Source organism: Alosa sapidissima, chromosome 6 (genome assembly GCF_018492685.1).
Source record: "Alosa sapidissima isolate fAloSap1 chromosome 6, fAloSap1.pri, whole genome shotgun sequence".
Lineage (NCBI taxonomy): Eukaryota > Metazoa > Chordata > Actinopteri > Clupeiformes > Clupeidae > Alosa > Alosa sapidissima.
Genome location: NC_055962.1, coordinates 35,405,447 through 35,429,528, shown reverse-complemented (window position 1 = coordinate 35,429,528; position 24,082 = coordinate 35,405,447). Strand labels below are relative to the sequence as shown.

At 41.9% G+C, this 24,082-nt stretch overlaps 1 protein-coding gene across 1 annotated transcript; it reads right to left on the bottom strand.

The window, feature by feature from the left end:
* Window positions 1-26: 26 nt before the first annotated feature.
* znf292b (zinc finger protein 292b) lies at window positions 27-22,760 on the bottom strand. Its single transcript, XM_042095283.1, has 8 exons — window positions 22,258-22,760; window positions 12,636-12,790; window positions 10,857-10,935; window positions 10,487-10,622; window positions 10,036-10,238; window positions 9,667-9,803; window positions 8,385-8,526; window positions 27-8,275 (listed from the first exon to the last, which is right to left on the bottom strand). The coding sequence occupies exons 1-8, from the start codon at window positions 22,456-22,458 to the stop codon at window positions 992-994; spliced, it is 8,337 nt and encodes a 2,778-aa protein (XP_041951217.1). The 5' UTR covers window positions 22,459-22,760; the 3' UTR covers window positions 27-991.
* Window positions 22,761-24,082: the final 1,322 nt, after the last annotated feature.

The following is a 24,082-nucleotide window of genomic DNA, read 5'->3' as shown; positions in this document are numbered from 1 at the left end:
GATAAAATAATGAACCAGGACAGATATTCTTTTAAACTTTTTTATACATAATAAAAGATCTCTCAAATAAAGCATCCAGTGTGTACTGTTTTACATATACAAATGGAACCATTTGATTTAAAATAAAAAATAAACCACCACAGTCTTCAGAAATATATAAAATGCTGGTGTATTGCCATTGGGATGACAAATCTGAAAGCATGACAATGCTGTACACTTCAAACAGAGTACAGAGTTCTCTAACTGCACCAGAGGGGACGACAAAAATGACGACAACTGAGTGATTTAAACAAATGTTTTAAGACATCTTAATTTGAGGAAGGCAAAAGACCATAAAAAAAAAAAAAGGCTTTTACAAGATGGACATCCGTTCTTTGTATAGTGACAGAAGTAAACACAGGGGTACAAAATGCATGATGTAATAAATTTGCTTTTTCTCATATTGCAGACTGCTGGTGAATGCAGTGGCCTCATAGTCGATATGTACACACGGACAAAGAGTACTATCTACAATTATACATTAACAGGGATTATTCAACAAGAACCACCTATACAGTACCTATACAGAGTACCACAGAACCCAATTTGGACACCATATTTTTAACATCCAGAAGGGGTTGGCCAAGATGAAGAGTTCTTTGAAACCAAATGACCTCCATCATGTCAAGGCAAAAAAATGTGCAGAGAATAAAAAAAACATGCTTTACATTATATATCTATAATAAATACAGTAACTACAGTGCCTGATTAAATATCAAATTAATCTAGGATTCATTTTTAGTGATTGAATGTCCATATTTTACAGTTCTCAAAGATCTCATTACATATCAACATGGTTAGGTCAAATATCACAGGTTGCTTCACAATGATGGGAACATAAACAGTATAATTTGTGGGCACCAGTCTGCAGCACATTTGCTACTGTCCAAATCCTGAGTACTGATTTCTTATTGAAGACATTCAGTCAGTCTGTCAGTCTCTGAGCTTTGAGCTATTTATGAAGAATGACAGTGGGCCGCATTTCATGAAGCTGCTTAAGCAAAAGATCTGTTACACCTGCAAAAGATTTGTCAATTGCAAATGTCACATTGCCAAGTGAGGCCAGCTTCTCTGGGTTTCTGAATTCAGCGTAGCTTTGAATGTTCTTATAATAATAGGTACTAGGGTCAGCTCGCTTGCACAGGACAGTGGCATTTTTTAGGTGAATGCTGGACGTTCGTTTCAGTGGAAGGTCACTCAGAGAATCATCACTAGCTCGCCTTTTGGGAGAACCACTGGACTTCTCCAAAAACTGGAGGAAAGATACCTCGAAGCCCATAGGTTTGAATGAGCTTATAGCTGCAACATCTGCATTGTCCTCATTTGCTGGGGCAGGGCTTGAGATATTCGAGTCTGAGCCATTGTCAGCATAATTAACGGAGCGATTCCTTGTTCTTAACCTACCACTCGACCTTCGTTCCGGAATGTGCCGGCGCTCTGTCTTCCGTGGACGTCCCCTTTTACGTTTTACCACAACAGAAGAGTCGGAGCCATCAGTTGTCATCTTTGCATCGGAGAATTCAGGATCCTCTGTGCTCTCTTTCTCGGATGTGAGCTTTGAAAACTCAGACCCAGTTGCATCTGGACCAGTGTCTTCGTTATCAGAGCTCTCTGCGAAACAGTCCTCTGACTCTTCACTATCTTCACTTCTAGTTGAGCTGCGTCGGAATCTGGACAGAGGGATTTTCTTGCAGAAAATAAAGTGGCTCCTCTGTTCCTCCAAGTATTTTTCAGATAGACCATGCTTAACATAATGCCTCAAGGCATTTCTCTCAGAGCTCATCACTGACTCACAGCCTTTTATCATACATGGATACTGCAACGGGAATCTTTTTGTACACATTGCAGCGGCCTCGTCCTTGCCTTTCAAAGATGGTTTACCATATTTCGTCCAGTGGTTTTCTTGTGAATCCTTTCTTTTTTTGTCATTACCCTTTTGAGTTACTTTCTTGTTGTTTTCAATATTTTCCTTCCCATCAGAATCACTGTACTGTGGCTTTCTTGAAATTGGTTTTACTCTTTCATCAATTTTTCTTTGATTCATGAGCTGGAGTTTATAAAGATCTTGGTGCTTCTTCATGGTGTGGCGCAACAGATTAGATCGGGTGGTGTAAACACAGTCACAGCCTTCAACGTCACATCTAAACATACCTTCCACAGCCTCTGCCTTTGGCATTTTGGCTTCCTTGTGATCTTTGTCAATATGGGCAATGTATTTCCAGAAAGCCGTAAAATACGTGGTGCATCCAGGCTGGTCGCATTGAAACCTGCCCAAGTTTATGCTAGACAAGAATGCACCTGCTTTGTCCAACTTGAACTTATGAAGCTGGAGGTAGTGTTGTAGTAGACTTGTCACCTCCTGGAAAATTCTCGAGCAGTCTTTGACTTGACATCTGAATTCTGTGACAGGCGTGACCTCACCCTCTGGCTCCTCATCTTCCTGCTCATGTTTTTCCTCAGCTTGTTCTTGATCATCTTCACCTTCATTGTTAATTTCAAATTGGGGTAAGGATGACTGATGAACAGCTCTGTAGTGAAGGATTAAGTTTTGCTGAATGGTGAAGGCCGCTACGCATCCCTGATGGACACAGCGATATGGCCTGTACGGGCTGAATACATCATCCGCCTCTGGCTTTCTCTCTTTGGCCTTTTTGGGAGTGTCTGTTCTGGGCTTTGTCACTCTTGCTTTCGCTGGTTTGGGTTTTTTCTCTGGAGACTGAGCAGCACAGGAAGCCACTGGAGGTGCCAAGGAACATGGCACTTGACCAAGATTTGGAGATGCTGGTAAAGTCCCTATACCTGGCAAGCCAGGCAGGAGTTGACTGTGTGAAGGTATCTGCTCTCCAGCTGACTGCTGCTCCATTTTTATGTGGTTTCCTGAGAACTGTCCAGTGAAGGTTGGTTCAGATTTTAGAACTGCCTGTGTGACTGTCTGATTGACTGTTATTTGTTGGGCAAGGTGTGAACCAGCTGGGACAATCTTATTCTGTATCCGATCTAACATGGTGCTTGATGCAGTAGCATGGGCGAATGGAGCTGAAAGACACTCAGGTTTGATTTTCTCCAATTCAGCCAATGGGTTTAGTACAGATTGACAGTTACTCTGTTGCTGATACCCTGGACCTAATGTAGAAGGATTTTGAATGGGAGGAGAGGTTGGTAAATCAGCACTTTCCATTCGCTTGTTATACTGACGCTTTATTTTTAGTTTTATCATTTCCGCCTGTGAGAGACTGTGAGCTACTTGACAATGAGCCCGAAGATTTGAATTACGAGTAAAGGTCTTGCTGCACAGTTGACAGCTGAAGGGAGCAAATTTCAAGCTTTTCTTGACCTGATTTAACATCTCTTCAGTGTAGTTATGGTTCTTGCTGAAGTGTTTAAAAAGTGCATCTTTTGTCATAGCTTTGTATAGACAGTCTGTGACATCACAGGCAAATGGTTTTTGGAAGTCACTGGGGACATGCAAACCTTTATCACCACCAGCAATGACATTTGAATCTAAACTATTAAGGATCTGGTTATTGCCAACAGGCTCAATGGAAGACTTAGATTCCACGGGGTCAGAGGTGTGGCTGTCTTCTCTATCCAAGTCCATTCTTTCAAAACATCTCTGAATATCAAACATGACATCAACTGGGCCTTCAGAGGGAGGAGGACACTGTTTGGAGTCAGCCTCTGTCACAACACTTTGAGCAGCAGGCACCCCATGGGTTTGTATGACCCCAACCAGTTGAGGGCAACTCTGCAGAGGTGTTGTAGTATTGACTGGTGGGACTGTTGCAGAGGTCATCCTTTTCTGATCAACCTCAAGTTTCTCTTGATTGTGAAAGGTCATCTGAGACCCACTTAAAGGCTGAGCAACCGGATTAATTCCTTTTGCATGATTAGATGCCGAGGAGGGTCTCGAGCTTGAACTGGATTCCACGCTAGGTGTCTGAGAATTGCTATTTCTTCTATGAATCTCACCAGAGAGGATTTGCTCACGCAACCTTTTCTTAACGTCATGTTCAGTGCGGTCTTTCTGTGGGTCAGTACACAGGGCAGTAACTGTAGTTGATGAAGGCTGAGAGTCAGAAGAGTTTATGAGCTGGAGTGGGTCAGACATTAGATTTTGAGCTAGATTGGCCATCACTGACAGGAGCCCATCACTTGAGAGACCACTTGCATTGGGAATGGTGGCCTTATCCTTTATCTCCTTCATTTTCATAAGAGTTTCAGCTCTTAGTATTTGATTAATCTGGTCTGTTGGAAGACTGTTGAGTGAGGATAGCGACTGGTTTTCAGATAGAAATTGAGTGAGAAGAGGATCAGATAACTCGTCTCCAAATAAAGAGTCTGAAGATTGAAGGTAGTTCTCTCCATGAGGCTGACATTCAGTCTTCAGCTGGTTATTCCCTGTGTGCTGTATTACTGTGTTGTCAAGCATGAGTCCATCTGATGCATAGCTTCCACAAGGGTTTTGGAATGCCTGCTGTTGCACAGGAGTCTCATATAAACCAGGCGCAGCTGAATGATCCAATACTTGCTTGAAGACCTCACCATTCTGGTCACCATTGTTGGAATAAGAGTTGCTGTTTGCTTGGGGGAAGCTAACATTGGGAAATAATTTGGGATCAAGTGGACCTTTGGGAATGGGCTCAAAAGAAGAGTCTTTAAAATTGATATTGTACTGTGGAGATTCGGCAACCTGTGGTGAATTCATAATATGTGGTGAATTTAACAAATCAAGGAATGATGATGGCAAATCTGCAGTTAGGTCGGTCTCATCGAAAGCTTTACAATGAGATCGTTTTGACAAATGACCTCCGAGAGATTTGGGACTCTGGAATTCTCTGAAACATCGACAACAAATAAACTTCCCATCTCGTATAATAGCAGGCCACTTTGTTCTTTTGTTTCGCTTTCGTTTGGTGTCCCCGTTATCAGAGCCTTCTTGGGAATCTTTCTCAGTTCTACCATGTGGATTTGAATGGCCGTGCAAATGGCTGTCAGGCATGGTTTTATCCTGCGTTTCCAAAACTCTTTCTTCAGGTTTTACATTTGATAAAGAATTAGTTTGTGGTTGCTGGGCATAGGTTGCTACAGAAACCCTCTGATGCTCAGTGAGAACAGGATTATTCAGACTCTCCCGATATGAGGACAGGAAAGGCCCAGAATCTGTGCTTAGGTTTGATGGTATCAAGGAGTTGTTCACCCTCTCCATGTTTGACTGAGTAACATGACTCACTGCATCCAACGGTACGCTTCGATTGCCAGAAAAACACTGTCCATTAATGGAATGAAATCCTTCTCCAGATTTGTTATCAATTAATTGCTGCCTGACAGCTACCTGCGGTGGCATATGTGTACTTGGAAGTCTTTCATGTGGTTGTAACGAATAGCGATCCATATTTTGATGATGGCTGTCTGTTCTCTGACTAGGGCCAGCTGTGTCCAAATGTGAAGGATAGGCATTGTTATGCACTCCATGTAGGCCTGACATCAATACCTGAGAAGTGCAATGGTTTTGTGGTTGATGACTAACATTGTCTGGCTGTGCAGCATGCCATGGTGTGTCAATATGTGATGCTGGTAATGGGGCCATTTGGTTAACAGAGTTCCCCAACTGAGACAGCAGGATGGGGTTCAAAATGTTGTCCATTTCTGCAGCGAGAGCTTGACCTTGACCTGAGAGTGGCACTGCATGAGAAGACACAGTAGGACCATTGGAGCTGTGACAAGGAGTGGAATAAGGCAGTGGCTGACCAAGAGCATTTTTCATCTGCTGGGGTGGAAGAGGAGCCCTGTGTCCACCTTGTTGGTGTGAGTGAGGCAACGAATTTGAGTCACCATTGGCAGCAAAGCCTCTTGACACAATTGTGGAAACCCTATTGTTCTTCTTTTCGAGCTTCCATTGAACATAAAAATCTGGATGAACTGCCTTCATGTGTTTGGTTACACTCCTGTATGAGCTGTAAGTTCGAGTGCATGACTCAAAAGCACAGCGGTGTCTCTCTTTCTCCACCTCTGGCTGGGCCTGACCATTGGTGCCAGGTGGATGCACCATTTGGTTGACGGTACAGTTTTCGTTCAGAGACTGTGGAGCCATTCGCGCAGGAAGAGCCTGGGAAGTTGGTGGGAGATTTCCTGGCAGCACTGCAACAGAATTAGGAGCATGTCCCACAGTGGGCATATGATTAGCTGATATATTCTGATAGGGTGCTAGCACCGGTCTTCTGAAATCAGGATTGTGGGGTCTGTGCACTTGGGAAGGGAAAGGCTGGTGTGTGAAAGGCTGGGGATGCCCCTGTAACACATCAGGGAGAGGAGCTTGTTGAAAGTTTTCAACAGCACCATGATATGATGGGGTTGCGGGCATTATGGTGTTTGGTACACTTTGAATCTGATCATACATATATGGGCCTGAATGAGATTCCTGTGGTCTAGTCGGATTCTGGTGAGAGGGATGAGCATTCATGATGGGCTGATGATTCATGGGTACGTCTGGGAAAGGGACCTGCTGTAATGGGTAGTGATTTGGATCTGATGGCTCAGATTTAATTTTAAGAGGGTCATCTGCGGAGATGGGACCAAAATTGGTCCTCAAAATGTTCTCAACTGAATGCTTCACCTTCAAAGGTTCTGGGGACTGAAGAGAGTCATCATCTACTGTGCTGCACTGGGAAGTGTCTTGGGACTGAGTCAGCTCGTCCCCATGTTGGTGCTGGCCAACAGAGTTAACATGATCGTGAAGTTGTTGTGTAGTAGTGTCACTATGACAAGCCTGGTCAGTAGCGTGGTCATCAATGATCTCCTTTTCCACCACTTTTTGGACATGCTCTTCCTGGTGTTCATCTAACTGGGCCTGTGAGTGAAATATCTTTCCACAACCCGCATCTTTGCATGTAAATGTTATGTAATGCTGGGCTTCATGATCATAAAGCATGAAAGCCTCATGAAAAATCTTCCCACAGCCAGGGAACATGCACTTAGCTTTAAAAGAAGCATGCTCCTTACTATGCACAACCAGCTCAGCATTAGAGTTGAAACTGGCTTTGCAATAGAGCTGTATACAAATATAGGGCTTGACACCACAGTGGACCTGCAAGTGGTCATTCAGATGAGCCACACTGACAAACTGACGGCGACAATACTGACAAATCACTTTCTTACTATGCATTTCTAAGAAGCGTTTTGCCTCATCATTGTCGCCGTGGTCCTTAACATGAATAAGCAAGTTTTTGAAGTACTTGAACCCTTTTCTGCAATTTGGTAGAGGACACACATTTTCCTCAGACAGTTCAGCTGCTGCCCCATTTTCCCCTATGTCCATAGCGTCTCCACTGTAAGGTTGAAGGGATTCACCATTTACACTGTGTTTTATCTTAGCTTTGCGCTCCTGATTTTCACTCGTTTTACATTTCAGAGCTACCACTGCCGGTGAAGATGTTTTAGACTTAGCCAATTTTCTAGTGGTTTTCATTGAAGCTAGACGCTCTTTACATGATAGCTTTACATGTGATGCTACGTGTGGTTCCAGTGTCTCTTTAGTGTCAAATGTCTGTGCACATATTGGGCAGCTGTATTGTCCATCTTTGAAATGAGTCTGTGCATGCCGTACAATCCTATGTCCGAGAAATTCCTTGTCGCACAAAACACAGTACTGCATATAGGCTTGCCAGTTCCTAAACCTAGCAGAGACAAAACCCTTCTCCCGGAGTTTTTTAATTTCTCGTTTCTTCTGTTTCTCATCAGTCATTTCGTTCAGTTCATTTGTAGTGTCTAAAAAGCATTCAGTAACATCTTTGAATTCTTCATGATCTTTGTCATTCTCAACTGCTGGTTCCTCATCGTCATTGAGTTCATCTATTGACGATACGATTGATGCTTCCTCACCCATAAGAGCAAGGCAATGGCGTTTCAGTGTCTTCCAATCCCAGAATTCTGGGTCAAAAGGCCATTGAGTTTTGAAGACCAACAGAAGCTCACAGCGCAGGGAGTTGGGAACAGGCAGGTTCTCCTCCTCTAGTTTCTGATCGGGTTCGTTGTAAAGAGTCTCCACTGCATAGTAGGAGTCCACTGTAGGCTCAATGAGGAACTCGGTGAGCTGGCAGGCCCTTTTCACCTCCAGGTCTGTTGGCAGCAGACATGAAATGGTTTTGCAAATGGTGGCCTTTGTCTTCCCATCCACAGATTCCATCTGTAAAGCCTTTATGCACATTTCAATGCACACTGGCAGACCAACAGCGTCGACCTGGAAAACAGGAGAATTTGCAATAATTGTCATTAGCGTCACATACACCTTACAACATACAATATGGCTGTTTAAGTCAAATGGTTGTAATCATAAAGGGTATATTCACCTCTGACTGGATGACTTTGATGAAAAAAAGGATGTGAAAAACGGTTTTGGACAATTTTGACATCTGGCGACATCGGTCTAAGAAACCCTGGTCCGAGGCTTCCAGGCGCTTCAAAAGTTTACTCCAAAACAAAGTCAGTTCCCTATAAAGACAAAGGTGATGAGAAAGCATTCCATACAGCACCAAAGTGTTGCCAATACACACACATTAATAAAACAAAACAAAAAAACACCCACCCAAAAGCACCATTACAACATCATGAGATATGTCCCCTGTACTCCAAGACTAGGGCTGGGCGATATGGCTGAAAACTGTATCACGATATAAGTATTACATATCAGTCGATATCGATAATTATTGATTTTTTTTTAAAAAATAATCTATTTCAGATAAGGACCAGAAGGGGAAAAAAGTTAAATTTAAACACTATTATTTTAAACTTAACCTTCCTCTGATTTGAATCACCTCCGTTATCAATCAAAGCAACAGGGAAAAGAAATAGCAACACAATCATGAAAAACACTCAAATAAATAAATGTGCACATAAGTCTGAATGAGCAGCACTGGTTGAAGCCTGGAAATATTGTAAACAAAGTAGCTGAATTTGCTAGTTTATCATAGTCTACTGGTTAGACTTCAGTTTCCCCACATGTGTTTAAGTTTCAAATGAATACTTTTTCTCCTTGGGACAGGCCCGTTTGAGTCTTGGAAAATACTTTTCCATTTGCATCGGGATTGAGATGATTAGAATTTAGCAGTCAATTTGAATGCAACAGTTTTGAACAAATTCGTGCAGCGTGCTAATGATGCTAACCGGATTTAATAGCAATTTAGCCAGTCGTCTTGCACGATTGTGAATGTTTGGATTACATGTGCATGCTGAGGAGGGATGCGCCTGTTGAGGTTGAGAGAGAGGGAGAGAGAGGGAGAGAGAGAGAGAGAGCACAGGGCAAAGACTCAAGAGTCTGTGTTGAGGTAGGCCTACTTCTTTTGTCTACTCTGGTAGAGTTGCACATACTAGCTACAATGCAAGATATATTTAGCCTATTTATTTATGGACAACGTAAGGCGGGAGGTGTGTGTTGCTTTTAATTATCGAATTTTCTATCGAACGCATTTTTATTGATATCGAGTACATATCTATTGCGATACATATCGCTATCGTTTTATCACCCAGCCCTATCCAAGACTTTCCAGGACACCAACAGTATGTATTTAAGAATGCACACAACCGCACACAACGACTTGATCAGCATCACAGACCACAAAGTTGACGACCCACCATGCACAGTAAGTCTCTGCCTGGAGGAGCTGGCATGTCAGGAAGGCCGAGCACAGCGTAAACGCCCCCTTCTCATCTCCTTCCGACTCCAAATTACAGATCATCTCCAAGGCATCACGACAGTCTACCTTTGAAATCTGTGAGGAACCAATAGAAAAGTTGGTTTGTAAAATGCATTTGCCTGCCCAACTGATTCCATTATATTTTAATATTTAGACAGTACGGATGATGCACATTAACTGCTGTGCTGTGAATTCCACTCAACCAATAATTATGTAATGTGATTCTAGTGAGACCGCTACGTCTGCATATCTTGACATTTGAGGACATCGGCCGTGCGTCATGAGAACATCTGAAATCTGAAAATACCTCCTCCATTAAGGGCTTCTGTTCTGCCACGCTGCATAGGCTGACCAGATACATCTGTTTGAAGTGCCCCTTCCCCTCGAACTCCGGACACTCAGAACAGGCCTTTGCCAGCAGTGCTGCCTTGCTCCGCTGGTTCTCCTTGATCAGATGCTTTATCCTCATCTCCAAGAGAATGGGTCCCTCCAGAGCAAGGAAGGCGTGCACTGTGGAAGAGGAAAACATTCATTAAAACAAGCCCAAAGCAGTATTCTTAGGGTCTCTATTATATATACAATCTCATCAATATTTGCTGTTTGTCAGGGCTGGATTATGGTTAATTGAGCTCAAGATATTCCCCTAGAGAAGCATGGTTTAAATTCATTAAAAAGTGACCTTTAGGTGGTAAGTGTAAACTAGACGATTCAAGTGAGGATGATGTTGAATAGATGAAGCAAAATGAATGGAAATGAACCTTTCTCAGTGTCCGGCGCCTCGTTGGAGAGGATGTTCTGTAGCGTGCGGTTGTTCCACACACCGGTCTCCCTGGACAAGCAGGACAGCATGTGTAGCTGTACGATGCCATTTTTCTGCAGCAGGTCATGGGCTGACTGTAAAAAAAGGATTACATTACAGTTTTGTGTAAATAACATAAAATAAACTGAATCCTAGCTTTTGTATTCTTGAATTTAGTCATGTTAAACAGATAAACCACCTTTTCACAAATCACAGTTATGGCTGAGCAATAGGAAATTAATCACAACTTATTCTATGGGCAATGTAGTATTTGAAATGTAATGGTTGCCGTCTTGAAAGCAATACATCTACTAGGATTGTCTGAATACCTGCACAGAAGCTTGGAACAGCTGCCAAAGGGATTCTGGAACATTGTCTGGTAGTGACAACAGAAGTTCCAAATAGCTCCTGTGCAATAGCAGGGAAGCAAAGCAATAATACATGGTGAGTTGTAGCTTTGGAGTATTCAATTAACATCCATCTCCCTGCAATGCTTCAGTGGAGACAGACCACGACACTTTTAAGTACGGTTTCAGAATGGCTGTGTGCCTCATCAAAAGTAACACATTCAGTTAGGCAACATCACCAGATGGAAATCTCGCGTCTGTGTAACTGAGTAATAGCAGTTTCAGACCAAAAAGGGCAAAGACAGCAGTTGTGTGAAGTAGCGCTGAAGTGACAGTTGGCCTCACGAGTATTCAGCAGATTGGTCGATCAAATAAAACATGTTTAAGGCATTTTAGTAAATAAGGCTTGAATATATTAATTGAATAATTACAGGGTTCCCACTTTAAGTCAAATATAAAATTCCATGACTTTCCCTGACAAAAAAAAAAGAATTTCCATGACTTATTATATAATGAATAGTACAATATACCGACCAATGATTTCAGAGCAGCCACGTAGCATTCGAGAATCTTTTACTTTTTAGAGCAGGAGAGGAATAAATGGGCATTGAATAAACACAGTTAGGCTACTCAAGCAAGCAGTAAAGCAAGTACATTTTAAACTGCTGCAACAAAATTCCCCGATTTTTGCCCCAAAAATGATCAAATTCCCTGACTTTCCATGTCTGGAATAGACTTTATAAAAAATCCATGATGTTCCAGAAATTCCATGACCCCTGTAATTCATTTATTAAAATGAAGGGCATAAAATCATACTTTAGCTCTTGAACACAGCTGGGACTCACAAGGGATGCACATGATTAACAAATACAAATAATAATAAATGAAAAAACTACATAGACATACAACCCAGGTGAGCTGGGGTTCCTTGTAGCAGGTACATGTATGTACTAGTAGGCTATACCACTATAGTATCCTACTATACTAGTAGGCACATGTTTTAAGACGGATGATCTGTCCGAGTCATGAAAAATGGGAAAGGAGGTTTGTTTATATGCTCATGTAGGCCTACTTGACAGAAAAAGCATGGCTCACTGCCAAATAAAAGCTGAACCGTTAAACTACTCCCCGTTCCAGGTATGTCATAATAGTGCCAGAGGCAACATTCACGGCCGTAGCAGATTCCAGAGCCTGATGGGCCAGAAGCTTTTTCATCAAAAGTGGAACGTCAGTGCTAATGGAAGCAGTTTCATCTACCTTTCCACCAGCCTTGAAGAACAGACCACGCACCATTATTTTCAAACGAACATAGCTGCTCTATGAGAACAGACACTGGGGAAAAACATAAGCAATCTAACACATTTGTCAGGAGTTACTAACAAATAGCAAATGCATGTTCGTATCTTGCAGTGTGATACTACTGCATTGTTGTGTATACAGTATACGGGTGAATTTGTTATGTTAAATTTGGATAGGTACCTCCCTTTTGTCATTTAGAGATTTGCATTTAACAACTGATCTCTTGACCCAGCAATTCATTACAGAAGTTCACACTGTTTTTGTACTGGCACATTAGGCATTTGTCTTATGAGTACCACTGATTGTTTGGTCAAATCTCCAGCGAGGTCTACTGAACTTCTGACCATGAACACCAATGGCATAACGCACCTGCAAATCTTTAAAATGGGTGTAGCCATTAAGGAAGAAGCGACATGAGATCAAACAGGCAGGGACATGACAGTCATGGGGTGGTGTACTCACAGTGAGAGCCTCTCTGGCACTAAAGACACGTTCTCACAATGGGTGGAGAGAAAGGTGGAGGCCTGGGCGTAGCTGAGCAGAGCTGTAGCGTAGACCTCCACCAGGGGCAGTGGGTTCTCCTCAACTCTCCAGCAGCCTGCGTACTCCACCAGCGTCTGGAAGGAGAGGAGAGGACAGAGCAGAGAGAGAGAAGGAAAAGTTGAGTACATGGTATGAGCTATGAATTGAACACAAAGTAGTAGAAAACTGAATACAGCGTGATGCATGAAAAAAAAGGACAGCGTGATGCAAAAAAAAAAAAAAAAACACGTAAGGGATAAAGTATAAAACGTCCGTCATTATCGGGAAATAGGGTGACCAGATGAGATTGGCTGAAATTCGGGACGCTTTTTTTTTTTCGCGGGTGGGGGTTGGGGGGGGGGGGGGGGGGGGGGTGGTAGGCTTACAGCGAATTTTCAAACCTGTACCAAAACACATTTTTATTCAAACATCAAGTCTGCCTCAAAATACAACAGAGAAATCATGAACTCAAAATGTCATTGTGGGGGAAAAAAAAAAAAAACAATGACTGCGTAACAGTGCAAATCAGACCTTTCAGAATAAGGATAATAGCCTAACGCTAATAACAAGCCTTGCCAAAATTATGGGTCATTAAGTAAGAATACAAAATAATTGTTAGATTAAGTAGATTATGTTAAAACGACATGGACATTAGGCCGAACTGCCGACGTATTTTTTTTGCACACACACTGGCTCTGCCTGCTGCGCTGCCTGCAATGTCCTCAGCTTCGCGAAATCAATGCATATTCGCGCCTAATTATAGAACGTCAAAAAGAAACAAAGTAGCCGGGCTGCATCCAGACACTTAGCTGCCGTCGGGGGCTGCATGCAGTCGACTCAACCTCTCTACGGACAGTTTTTAATGTTTATCAGAAAATAACTACTCAGTATTCTGATTGAGTATAATTTTCGGGACAATTAGGGCAGGATTCGGGATTCGGGACAACTGCTTGGATATCGGGACTGTCCCGAATTTTTCGGGACGTCTGGTCACCCTATCGGGAAAATAAGTCCTGACAGGTCGAACCAGACCCTGACACACCAGCGGAGCTGAAGGGACACGGCTGAACTTGAATCAAACATTCTTTACAACACAGCTGTCTGCTTTCTCTTTTGAATGAAGTTCCATTGCAAGAAGGGACCGGAAAACTTGGAGTGAAATGAAATAGGTGAATAAGATGCACAAAACCCATTTTTCTTGACAACAGTCATACATAGCAACAGTATGTTATACAAAATTATCAGACCTCCGAAAGTTGGGAAGGCCCATTCAAGTGAATGGAGCATTCTACAGCATTATGAAGAGCCGTGTAATAAAATAAACGGAAATCAATAACATCTGGGGCAGCCGTGGCCCACTGGTTAGCACTCTGGACTTGTAACCGGAGGGTTGCCGGTTCGAGCCCCGACCAGTGGGCTGCGGCTGAAGTGCCCTTGAGCAAGGCACCTAAGGCACCCCTCACTGCTCCCCGAGCGCCGCCATTGTAGCAGGCAGCTCACTGCGCCGGGATTAGTGTGTGCTTCACCTCACTGTGTGTTCACTGTGTGCTGTTTGTGTTTCACTAATTCACTGATTGGGTTAAATGCAGAGACCAAATTTCCCTCACGGGATCAAAAAAGTATATATACTTATATACTTAACATCTGTAACTTTCATAATTAACTTCTTTATTATTATGTAAGCTTAGAACCTCATGACCAAAAAAACTAGTGTATTAATGTGTAGAATTGTGTTTTTTTGTTTCTAATTTTTTGTAACTGCCACACACCTAGAGGGTCTGAGGATAATGATGGGAACTACTGCCCTGTAGGGCGCTAGTTCTGCCAATATAGTCTGTGGGGCACAGCTTTTGACAGGCATGAAAAGGGCAATGTCATGAAAATGGCATAAACCTAAAAGTATTTCAGTACATTTGCATAAACATTTGCAGTGTGCTGCTAGCTGGTTATTACATTAATCTGCAGACTGTTTAAGTGAAGTTTACATTTTGATCTCACCGACACTTTAAATGGAAATGAGGCAATGGAATCTATTGTTTGTCAACTACACTTATTGTGTCTGCATTAAGAGTCTACTCCAGGGCAGATATCAGCTCATACCCCCCGATAAAGACCACACACACACACACACACACACACACACACACACACACACACACTTATTCATTCATACACAAGATAAAGACCACACACACATACACATTTATTCATTCATACACATGATGTGAGACAAGACGCCCTGACCCATAGTTCATTCTTCAGTCCATAAGGCGTTAAACCCATGAGACTAATGGGATTTATCATTTTCTTCTCTGGAGAGCCTTTAGTGTAAGTAACAACAACCAGGCACATTTATTGTTCAAATTTGCTAAAATTGTCGTTTTCCAGAAGTTTATCTTCGATTTCAGTTTCAATCCCTCAAGCTTAATTAAATAAACACAAGGAGACAACAGACTTGCATTATGTAATTGTGGGCCAGGAGCCAATTAAAGCATTATTAAATAACAAGACATTCAGACATAGGAAAGGAAACAGGCCAATCAAGCAAGCCTAGATGGCAAACCGTAAAAAGGTTATATGTCTCACATGTACTATGGGTTAAAAAGACTGGAAGACAAGACTGGAAGGCTGTGAACTTGAAGAATTGATGGGACACCAATGCCCAAGGAAGTCACCAGGAGTTTACAAAGCTCCCCCTTGTGGCAGAAGAGGAGCAGTGTACATGACCTCACATGACCCTACAAATCTGCAGTAAGAAATGTACACACATCACCATTACCATTAATGGCATTACTCCAAGTGCCGAGAACAGCTAAGTTCAAGTACTGTTAACAGCAAGAACAACAAAAAATGCATAGGCCTAAACAAAAGGCACCACAATTGGTACACTGAATGCACTATGCAAGGCTCACCGCTATTGAGTGTTTTTGAGAAAAGTTGACCGAAGTCTGGACTCACCAGACAAGTATACAAAGAGAATACTGCTGCATTGAATACAATGCTGTGTTTGAGTGAGGGCAAAAGTGGGTAAGTACCGAGGCATTTCATCAGAAGAGAACAGTAGGGGTAAGGAGTTCATTAAGGAGCCGGCAGACATTTTGCCTACAGGGGCAAGTGAGTTGGGGCCAGAGAGAGAGACAGACAAACACAGGCGCTTTTATCCCCAGCTAGACAGATAACTGGTATCAAACGAGGTTTAAAGTCTTTCTCAAGTTCAGCATAGTCGCGCTCCCTGGTGAAGTCCGCGGTGAAAGAGTCAGAAACGTGAAAGCTGGAGAGGGTTTAGCTCTCCCCGTGCTGGGAATTTTAGCTAATGCACAGTGACCATGAAACCATAACCCAGATAGGAGACAGAACCGACATGAGTGGAACAATAACCAACACGAGTGGAGTCAGAACCGACACGAGTGGAGACAGAACCGCTATATGTGGAACCATAACCAACACGAGTGGAGTCAGAACCGCTATATGTGGAACCATAACCAACACGAGTGGAGACAGAACCGCTATATGTGGAACCATAACCAACACGAGTGGAGACAGAACCGACACGAGTGGAGTCAGAACCGCTATATGTGGAACCATAACCAACACGAGTGGAGACAGAACCGCTATATGTGGAACCATAACCAACACGAGTGGAGACAGAACCGAGTGGAGTCAGAACCGACACGAGTGGAGTCAGAACCGACACGAGTGGAGTCAGAACCGCTATATGTGGAACCATAACCAACACGAGTGGAGACAGAACCGCTATATGTGGAACCATAACCAACACGAGTGGAGTCAGAACCGCTATATGTGGAACCATAACCAACACGAGTGGAGTCAGAACCGACACGAGTGGAGACAGAGAACAGATGAGTGGAGACAGAGAACAGAAACAAGCAAGATAAGAGAGTGCATATGAGAAATGACAGAAGGGAAGGAGAGAGGGAGGAAGAAAGGGAGGGAGAGAAGGAGAGAGAGAGGGGGGGGGTGATGAGAGAGTCTGAGAGAGATGATCCGACGCCTGAGGCGATGCATTGATTACACCGCACACATAATCTGTGCGTCCTGCATTATCCCTTACTGTAATGCTCAATGCTTATGCAGATCCAGTTAAAGAGTTTCGAGAATTTCAACAGCAACTGAAACAACCATAGTAACCTTAAACTACATTTCTAACCTAGTCAGTCAGTGTGTTTAGGTGGACACTGCATTAGCAAAATATATGTATTCCCTCATTGTGATAGGTTACACATTACATAACATTAAATCTGGGGACCGATCAGTCTAGCAAGCTAGTCCATATAGAAATAGATACAGCTAACATTAATGTATAGGATTCAGGCTAAACTATGAAATTAACCAAATAGATATAGTGCATAAATGCAGTGTGTGCAAACACACAGCACATGTAAGCACTCAAAAGCAATGATTTATCTACAATAGGTGGTCTCCAGCTAACACACATTTGGATATTCCGTCATTGCATGACCTGCAAACAGCAGGATTCCATCACAAACATATCCCAGCTGCCAATCGTGTCCGGCCAACGGGTCACATGTATTTCGTTTTGGAATGTGTTGGCCTAGACTCTCATGAAAAATCAGTCTGCTAGAAAAGGCAAATCTGCCGAGAGGCAGAGATTCATCACCAGCATTGTCATCATAGCGAGGACATTTTTCTCAAAGAATGTAAGCAATATAAGAACAAAAATAAGGGTGGAAGATATGAACAAAAACTGCATGAGCATCAATTAAAAACAAAATACAAATGAAACAGGCTTAATGAAAAATACTTGCCTAAGCCAAATAAACCATAAGTTTATTGCAGCGAAAAATACATTAAGGGGTGAACTGCAGGAGCATATAGGCTAGATAGCGGACTGAACAATCAGACATTGTTGCTATGCCCTTCATCCCTTCATGGTTTGGGTGGGGAGGGGCTGGCTCGGTGGGTTTCTCCCTTTGATTATCACCCTAATTTCAAGATGAAGGCGAGTGCCAAGCTCTATCTAACAGCTGACGCAGCGGGTGCTCAGCAAGATGCACACACAGTACTCGCTCACACAAAGACATACACCTCCCCCCCTCCCGATGTCTGCACATACATAATGCAACAGGCTGCAGGCCTTTAGAATGGGCCGAGGAAGCTTTACGGTCTCAAATGTCTGCTGAGAGGCTGTCCAATACAACAACTGTCAAAACGTTTTTGTCTGGGGTTTTGTGTTGGTGTTTTCGGGGCCTTGAAGTGTATAAGTTATAATGGAGTCTTTTGAAAAAGACCCTTACAACAGGGTCCCTGAAAACAGGTGAAGCTAGAACCTTTTAAAAACAATGATGACACTGCTCATTACCAACATCAACATTACCAGTCTACATTTCAATCTGAGATCAACCCTCCAAAGCCTTCGCCACACCCTCAGTGGCAATGAATAGCAAATCTATTTTTTATTGTCAACATTTGGGTTTGTTTGATTTAACATCGTTAAGCAGCTTAACTCCCAAAGTTAGCCCAAATGTTTAACTGGGATCTCTTGTTTTATAGTGCTGTTGCTTTGAGAAATAATCTTGCATGGTTGTAGATTATAACTTGCAGGGCACTGGCTGTGGTCAACACAACAGGTTCCAGCACTGTCTGCCACGCCTGGGGAGTCATTTGGCAAAAAGCCCTTGAGGCTTGATCCTGCACCCTTGCAGAGCGTGGAACAGCTGAGCATTCCAGGAGAGGTCACACTGAAAGGTGGAATAATCCTCTACTGTCCCTCACAAAATCATCCAAAACCTGATTGGATGTGTGGGGTGAGGGGGCAGGACACAGACATGTAGATGGGCACACCGATTGATTTACACTAGTCCTGCGATCCTGTTGCCCATTGTGACAACCCCGTAACTTGTGAAATGATGTCACTTCCTCGTAAGACCCGAGCTATATGCTTTCTGGTTTGCGTTTATGTTCACCGCAACACAATAAGTAGGAGACCATGGTATTCACCTCAAGTAAAGTAGCATTGTCTAGTGTTTGTTTTTAGCAACACAGCAACATTGCTAGCCTCTTTTACCAACACCAACGGAACGGACAAACGGACACATTCCATGATATTCCACCAACAAGACAACATAACACATAGGCTACCCTTGAGGCAATGGAATATTTACGAGTAATTGAAATGGACATTCACATTTGCTAAGCAGTTAAAAGAAGAGTGAAATAGCCCAGCTAATGAACACAAAGACAGGGCGCAGCCATCTTTGTTTTCAAGGCGTAGGAACTGTCCATCGAACTTGGGGGTCCTCTGGTTTGTACGAGATCGCCTCTCGTCAGTCAACTTGAAATGGGCGTGTCGTTGCGTAATTTTGCGTAACTTCCAGTTCCGGACAACAAGATCGCAGCATGGGACCACCAAGCGGCATTCAAATAAGCCGATACCTATGATTACTAGATCTATACTCCAAATACAAAACCTGGAAATGCATGTGCATGATCATTTAAGGCAGACCATGTGTGTGAGACTTATTATAGAACTGCAGATTATGAGAGTAAATATAAATTAAAGTTAAATAATAATGATAATAATAAACTCCTTATTGGTCCATAGTGGTAAAAGAAAAAGAAGCCATTTGTCTGGAAACATCAACACAACACAATTTAAATGTATTACCAATTTGGTTTTCAAGGACAGCTGGTCTAGTCTATCAATGGTTAATCTTGCAAAAAGGCTGCAGTTGAAAATTAGCCATCTGGATAACACTGGTATATTTACAGAAATGTTGATTCATTTGTGTAGTAATTAGGGCTGTCAAACGATAAAAAAGTAACTAATGACATATTTTGAAATAAATTAATCAGGATTAAAATAAATGTATTACCCACTAAAGACTAAAGCTTCTTAAAGGGTATTTTAAATACTAACTAAAATCACCAAATTATGGAGTAAACATAAAGGGTGTATATATGTGGCATAACTGTTTAATAACATCATAAACTACACCTATGTCCTTTCTGAGAGAAAACGGGCCGGTAAAGAGCCATTTGTGTATGCGCCAAGAACTGTATTACCAACAACAAAAAAAGTATTAGATGGACAGAGAAGGACAGAGATGGAGAGAGGACAGAGATTGTGTGTTTGGCAGTAGTGATGATGGTGGCAAAATGTGTTAATATTTTTTTTTAAGTATTATGAATTTCAAAATTAATAGTGGTGTTCATTTTGACAGCCCTAGTTGTAATAAATAAAAACAAAACAACAAGACTAGGCTAATTCCGGGGGATTGAAAGGTGCAGAGTACGGATTAAAAGTATCATGTTTTTATTTAATCGCTGATCCAATCAGGCCTGCTGGTAGGTTATTCAGATACAAATGACATATGGGCAACAAATAGGCCAAATATTATATTAATAACCATGATACCATTAATACTAAATGTTGATAAACCTGCTAGTTACTGGTCCCACAACTACTGTAGGTCTACAACCACACAGTGGTGGAACTACAACTAGAATATCTGCAACCAGACCCAAACAGCTAGTTGATGCTTTAATAGGGTTGGAACCTATTTTATACATTCTATGGTTGGAACATTGGTCGGCTATTCATACGGAGGTACTAGACTATATCAAACTAAACCTTAGCAGAGATGTGGTACAAGTTGCCACTTCCTTATCAAAAAGGTCCTGGACATTTAAATCCATATACAAGTGTAAACCAGTAGTACCCAAACTTTTATTGCAGACTCCCTTTAAAAGTGGAAAATAATACCACCCACATGCCCATCAGTCTTGCCTGGTGTCCAACTCCCAAAAACTGTATTCAGACTAAGTTTATCATGTAAAGGAGAAAAAACAACAACTTATAATTTTCTGTAATATATTAGCTTGAGATCTCTGTGATGACTTGAGGTGAAGCATTCCTTGAGGCATACAAAACAAGGATTACAAGAAGACATTCCAAGGCCTAGTTGCTGCTAGGGGAAATCAATGTCCTCATACAATTTCACATCACACTATGCTAAGTGAAAAAAGCACCACACACTATAATAAGTGAAAAAAATAAAACCTCTTATACATGGGTTTCATCAGGTCCCTTTCCACGGGTGTATTAATCAAGCACCATACAGCCTGCATTCATAATCTAGGTGCTTGATTTTATAAACCTGTGGAAAGGGACCTGATGAAACCCATGAATAAGTGGCGTGTTTTTCTTTACTTCCAGTATTGTGCAAAGTTTATTACTGCTGAGTGACAGATAGTTAAAGTGTTTCCAGTGGTTTACAATGATATTCCATTATCACAAGAGAAAGGAAGAATCACTCACTTAAATTGCAAACAAGTTCACCACCCCCAGCATCAAGCAACATAATATTTCAGATTTGCATTGAAGCATTGAAAAACAAACATAGTAATAATAATAATAATAATAATAATAATAATAATAATAATAGTTTCCTATGCAGTGGATTACAGCACAGCTTTGATTGCTCAGGACAAATGAAAGCACATGGTTCTCCCCAGGGGAGTTGGACGCTCCTTTCTTTGTATAATGACGAAGGACGATGAACTGATTGCACCGTTTCAAGTATTTCCTCATACTTTTAAAACTGGAAATACCTTGGACATAAGGATCTGGCAAGGCAAAACAGAAAACTGGACAATGGCAATCGTAGGCCATGATGTTCAATCATATGTGAGGGGGTTATTTCCACCGCCTAATGCCCACGTTACCAAGGGATTTCAAGGTATCCATCTACCCAACAATGTCGTTTAAGGAGACAGTGAAGACGAGTCACCGTGTTGCAGGGCTGAGTTTGCAGCACACTTTTACCTAATCTTGTATTTCTCCTGTATTTCTACGTACAATCAAAATGTATGTGCTTGAAATTATAGCATTATTTTGATGAAACTCCTAGATTGAAGTCACACATCTACCACACAGCTCGGTTGCAAAAGAAAAGATATCGCTTCTTCTTATTCGTAGCGGATTTAGATTGCTGTGCTGTTTCCAGTTTGACAACGGACGTTACCTCGTATTAGCAATACTCAAGTTACGTTAACGTAATATATTATCTGACTGAAGTGAAGGTGAAGTTATCGTTACATGAAAGGATGGGCAAAATGTGAGTATGTTGCGCTCTGACAGCTTAAATGGGATTCATATAATTTAGCATTTAACCTTGCATGGGATATTTTTTCTCTCTCTAACTTTCCAGCTTAATACTATACGCATGTCCATTATCACCATCGTCACGTTAATGCCTGCATTCTGACATGGTTAACAAGGATTTCGACCTACTGACAAGCTAGCTTGCTTGCTATTTAGCCAACTTAGCATGGCTAACACAACACTGCTGTAAATAAACAGAAGACTTCATGTACACCACAGCCTCGTCTCACGAGGATAATTTTTAGAGATGGAATATGTATGTTTATCTGTCACTCAAGGTACTATGTTGTTACTATGTTGTTATCCAAATTAATGGTTACTGTCTTCATTAGCATCAACAGCTCACTTATGGCTTGATGCGCAGCTAGCATGCCTTTATTTTGATTTCCCAATTTAGCAAAAGCCTCAGCCACTCACCTGGCAAAATGCTTGGCAGTAAAGTGTCGCAGACTGCAAAGGAGAATCCACACTGTCCTTCAAAGCAGCTGAGAGTTCCTCCAGCCGTCCACGGAGCTCCCCTATCAGTGCACTACAGCCGCTCTGTCCGCTGCAGTCCTGTTCGGCCTCTTCGTCCGCCATCTTCGCACCAACCTCCGCCGCGTACGCACACAACAGCATGTGATCAAAAGCGTCTACGTCTTCACGCAAAGTAGGAAAACGAAATGTACGTAATCACGTGTGACAATCATTTGTTTATCTCTTTTGAAAGCTGCGGTTGCTGCAGGTGTCACACACTTCATTTTTTTCACGTTCCCCCACATTTATTTCCCCTCATTCACTTTTTCATTTTCGGAATATAAATTACTAAATAATTTGCTTAATTACCAAATGTAATACATATGCGTAGCTGTCCATGCTGTGGGTGCAAAGTAGGCTAGGCTAAGGGTTGAAACCAGGGGACAGGGTTATAATGTTATTCCTGACATTCTGTAGGCCTATTTCTGAAAATGTCTGCATACATTTGCTTAAAACCAATCTTATGTGGCCTATTCCAGAAGTTTTATTTACTTTTTATACTATAGGTCACAATAACCATCTGCAATATTACAGTTTTTTCTGATTGCTTAAAGCACATTTTTTGTAACTATGGCTTTTTTTTGCAAAACTCTACACACAAATAGAAAAACCTTTCACCCAATCAGCAAAACATTGTAGTTCTCTTGCAAAAGCCAACACACCTTGCTTAACTCTTCACACCTTCGTAAAAATTGTGTTTTCGTATCAAACAGTAAAAAACACAAGCCATCACAATAATAAGCACACAATGTGCCAACTACACACTGATGGTATGAATAGAAAACACACCTGGCTTTTGCTTTCTCTGTGCACAAGGTAGACTATGTCAGTTTGAGGTCATACTTTTGTCATAGTTCTGTAAACATACAGGGATCCAAACTTCAAATATTGGTGTTTATTTACAAACATCAAAACAAACACAAGTGTGTTTTTCCAAGTCAAAACACAAAATAGCAATTTCACTGAGACAAAAACAATCAGTCTACATTGTTTCGTCTCTCTCAGAATTTCGTCTACATCACATGCAATGTCCTAGTCCAAGGCACCAGGGAAAATATATTCTGGAATGCCGTATCCAGGCCTGACATGACAATAACCCCATATGTAGACTGATTTTTTTTGCCTGTAAAAGGGCTATTTCTTTCTCTTCTTACCCTTCCTCTTCCCCCTCCTCATCCTCCTCTTGCTCCTCCTTGTCCTCTTCCTCTAACTTCACCTCCTTGTCCTTGTCATCCTCTCCCTCTCACTTCTTCACCTCTGCATCCTCTTCCTCCTCCTCTTCCTCCTACTTCTTCACCTCCACATCCTATTCTTCGGCCTCCTCTAATTCTTACTCTTCCCACTCTTCCTGCTCCTTCCATTGTACATGACCTTTGGCTTATTTATAGTGCTTAGGCTGATTACAAAGTGAACTAATTATCTAAAACAGTTTTCTCATGAGAAAGTGTGCCAGAGAGTTGGCAAACTAGGGTAAATAGTGTCAATAATGTGTATAGATTTGCTAGGAGTGTGTTGATCATTTAGAAATGTAGTGTAAAGCAGTGAGTTGTGTTTACAGTTCCGCAAAAAGAGTGCTGTGCAGTGGATTGTGCCTCCAGTTGTGCAAAGTGTGTGTTACAAAATTGCAAACTGAGTGAAAAGCAGTGTTTGTGCTTTTAGTTTTGCGAACTCAGTGAGTGGTTTTGCTATAAGAATTAATAGTTTTAGAAATTGTGCTATAAGAATC

Excerpts from the sequence above, each read along its gene's own strand:
- znf292b (XM_042095283.1), bottom strand. The coding sequence starts at position 22,458 with ATGCTGTTGTGTGCGTACGCGGCGGAGGTTGGTGCGAAGATGGCGGAC. Across the intron at positions 10,936-12,635 it reads GTGCCAGAGAGGCTCTCACT|GAGCTATTTGGAACTTCTGT; the intron begins GTGAGTACACCA and ends GCTATTGCACAG. Across the intron at positions 8,276-8,384 it reads TCAAAGTCATCCAGTCAGAG|GTCGACGCTGTTGGTCTGCC; the intron begins GTGAATATACCC and ends CCTGTTTTCCAG.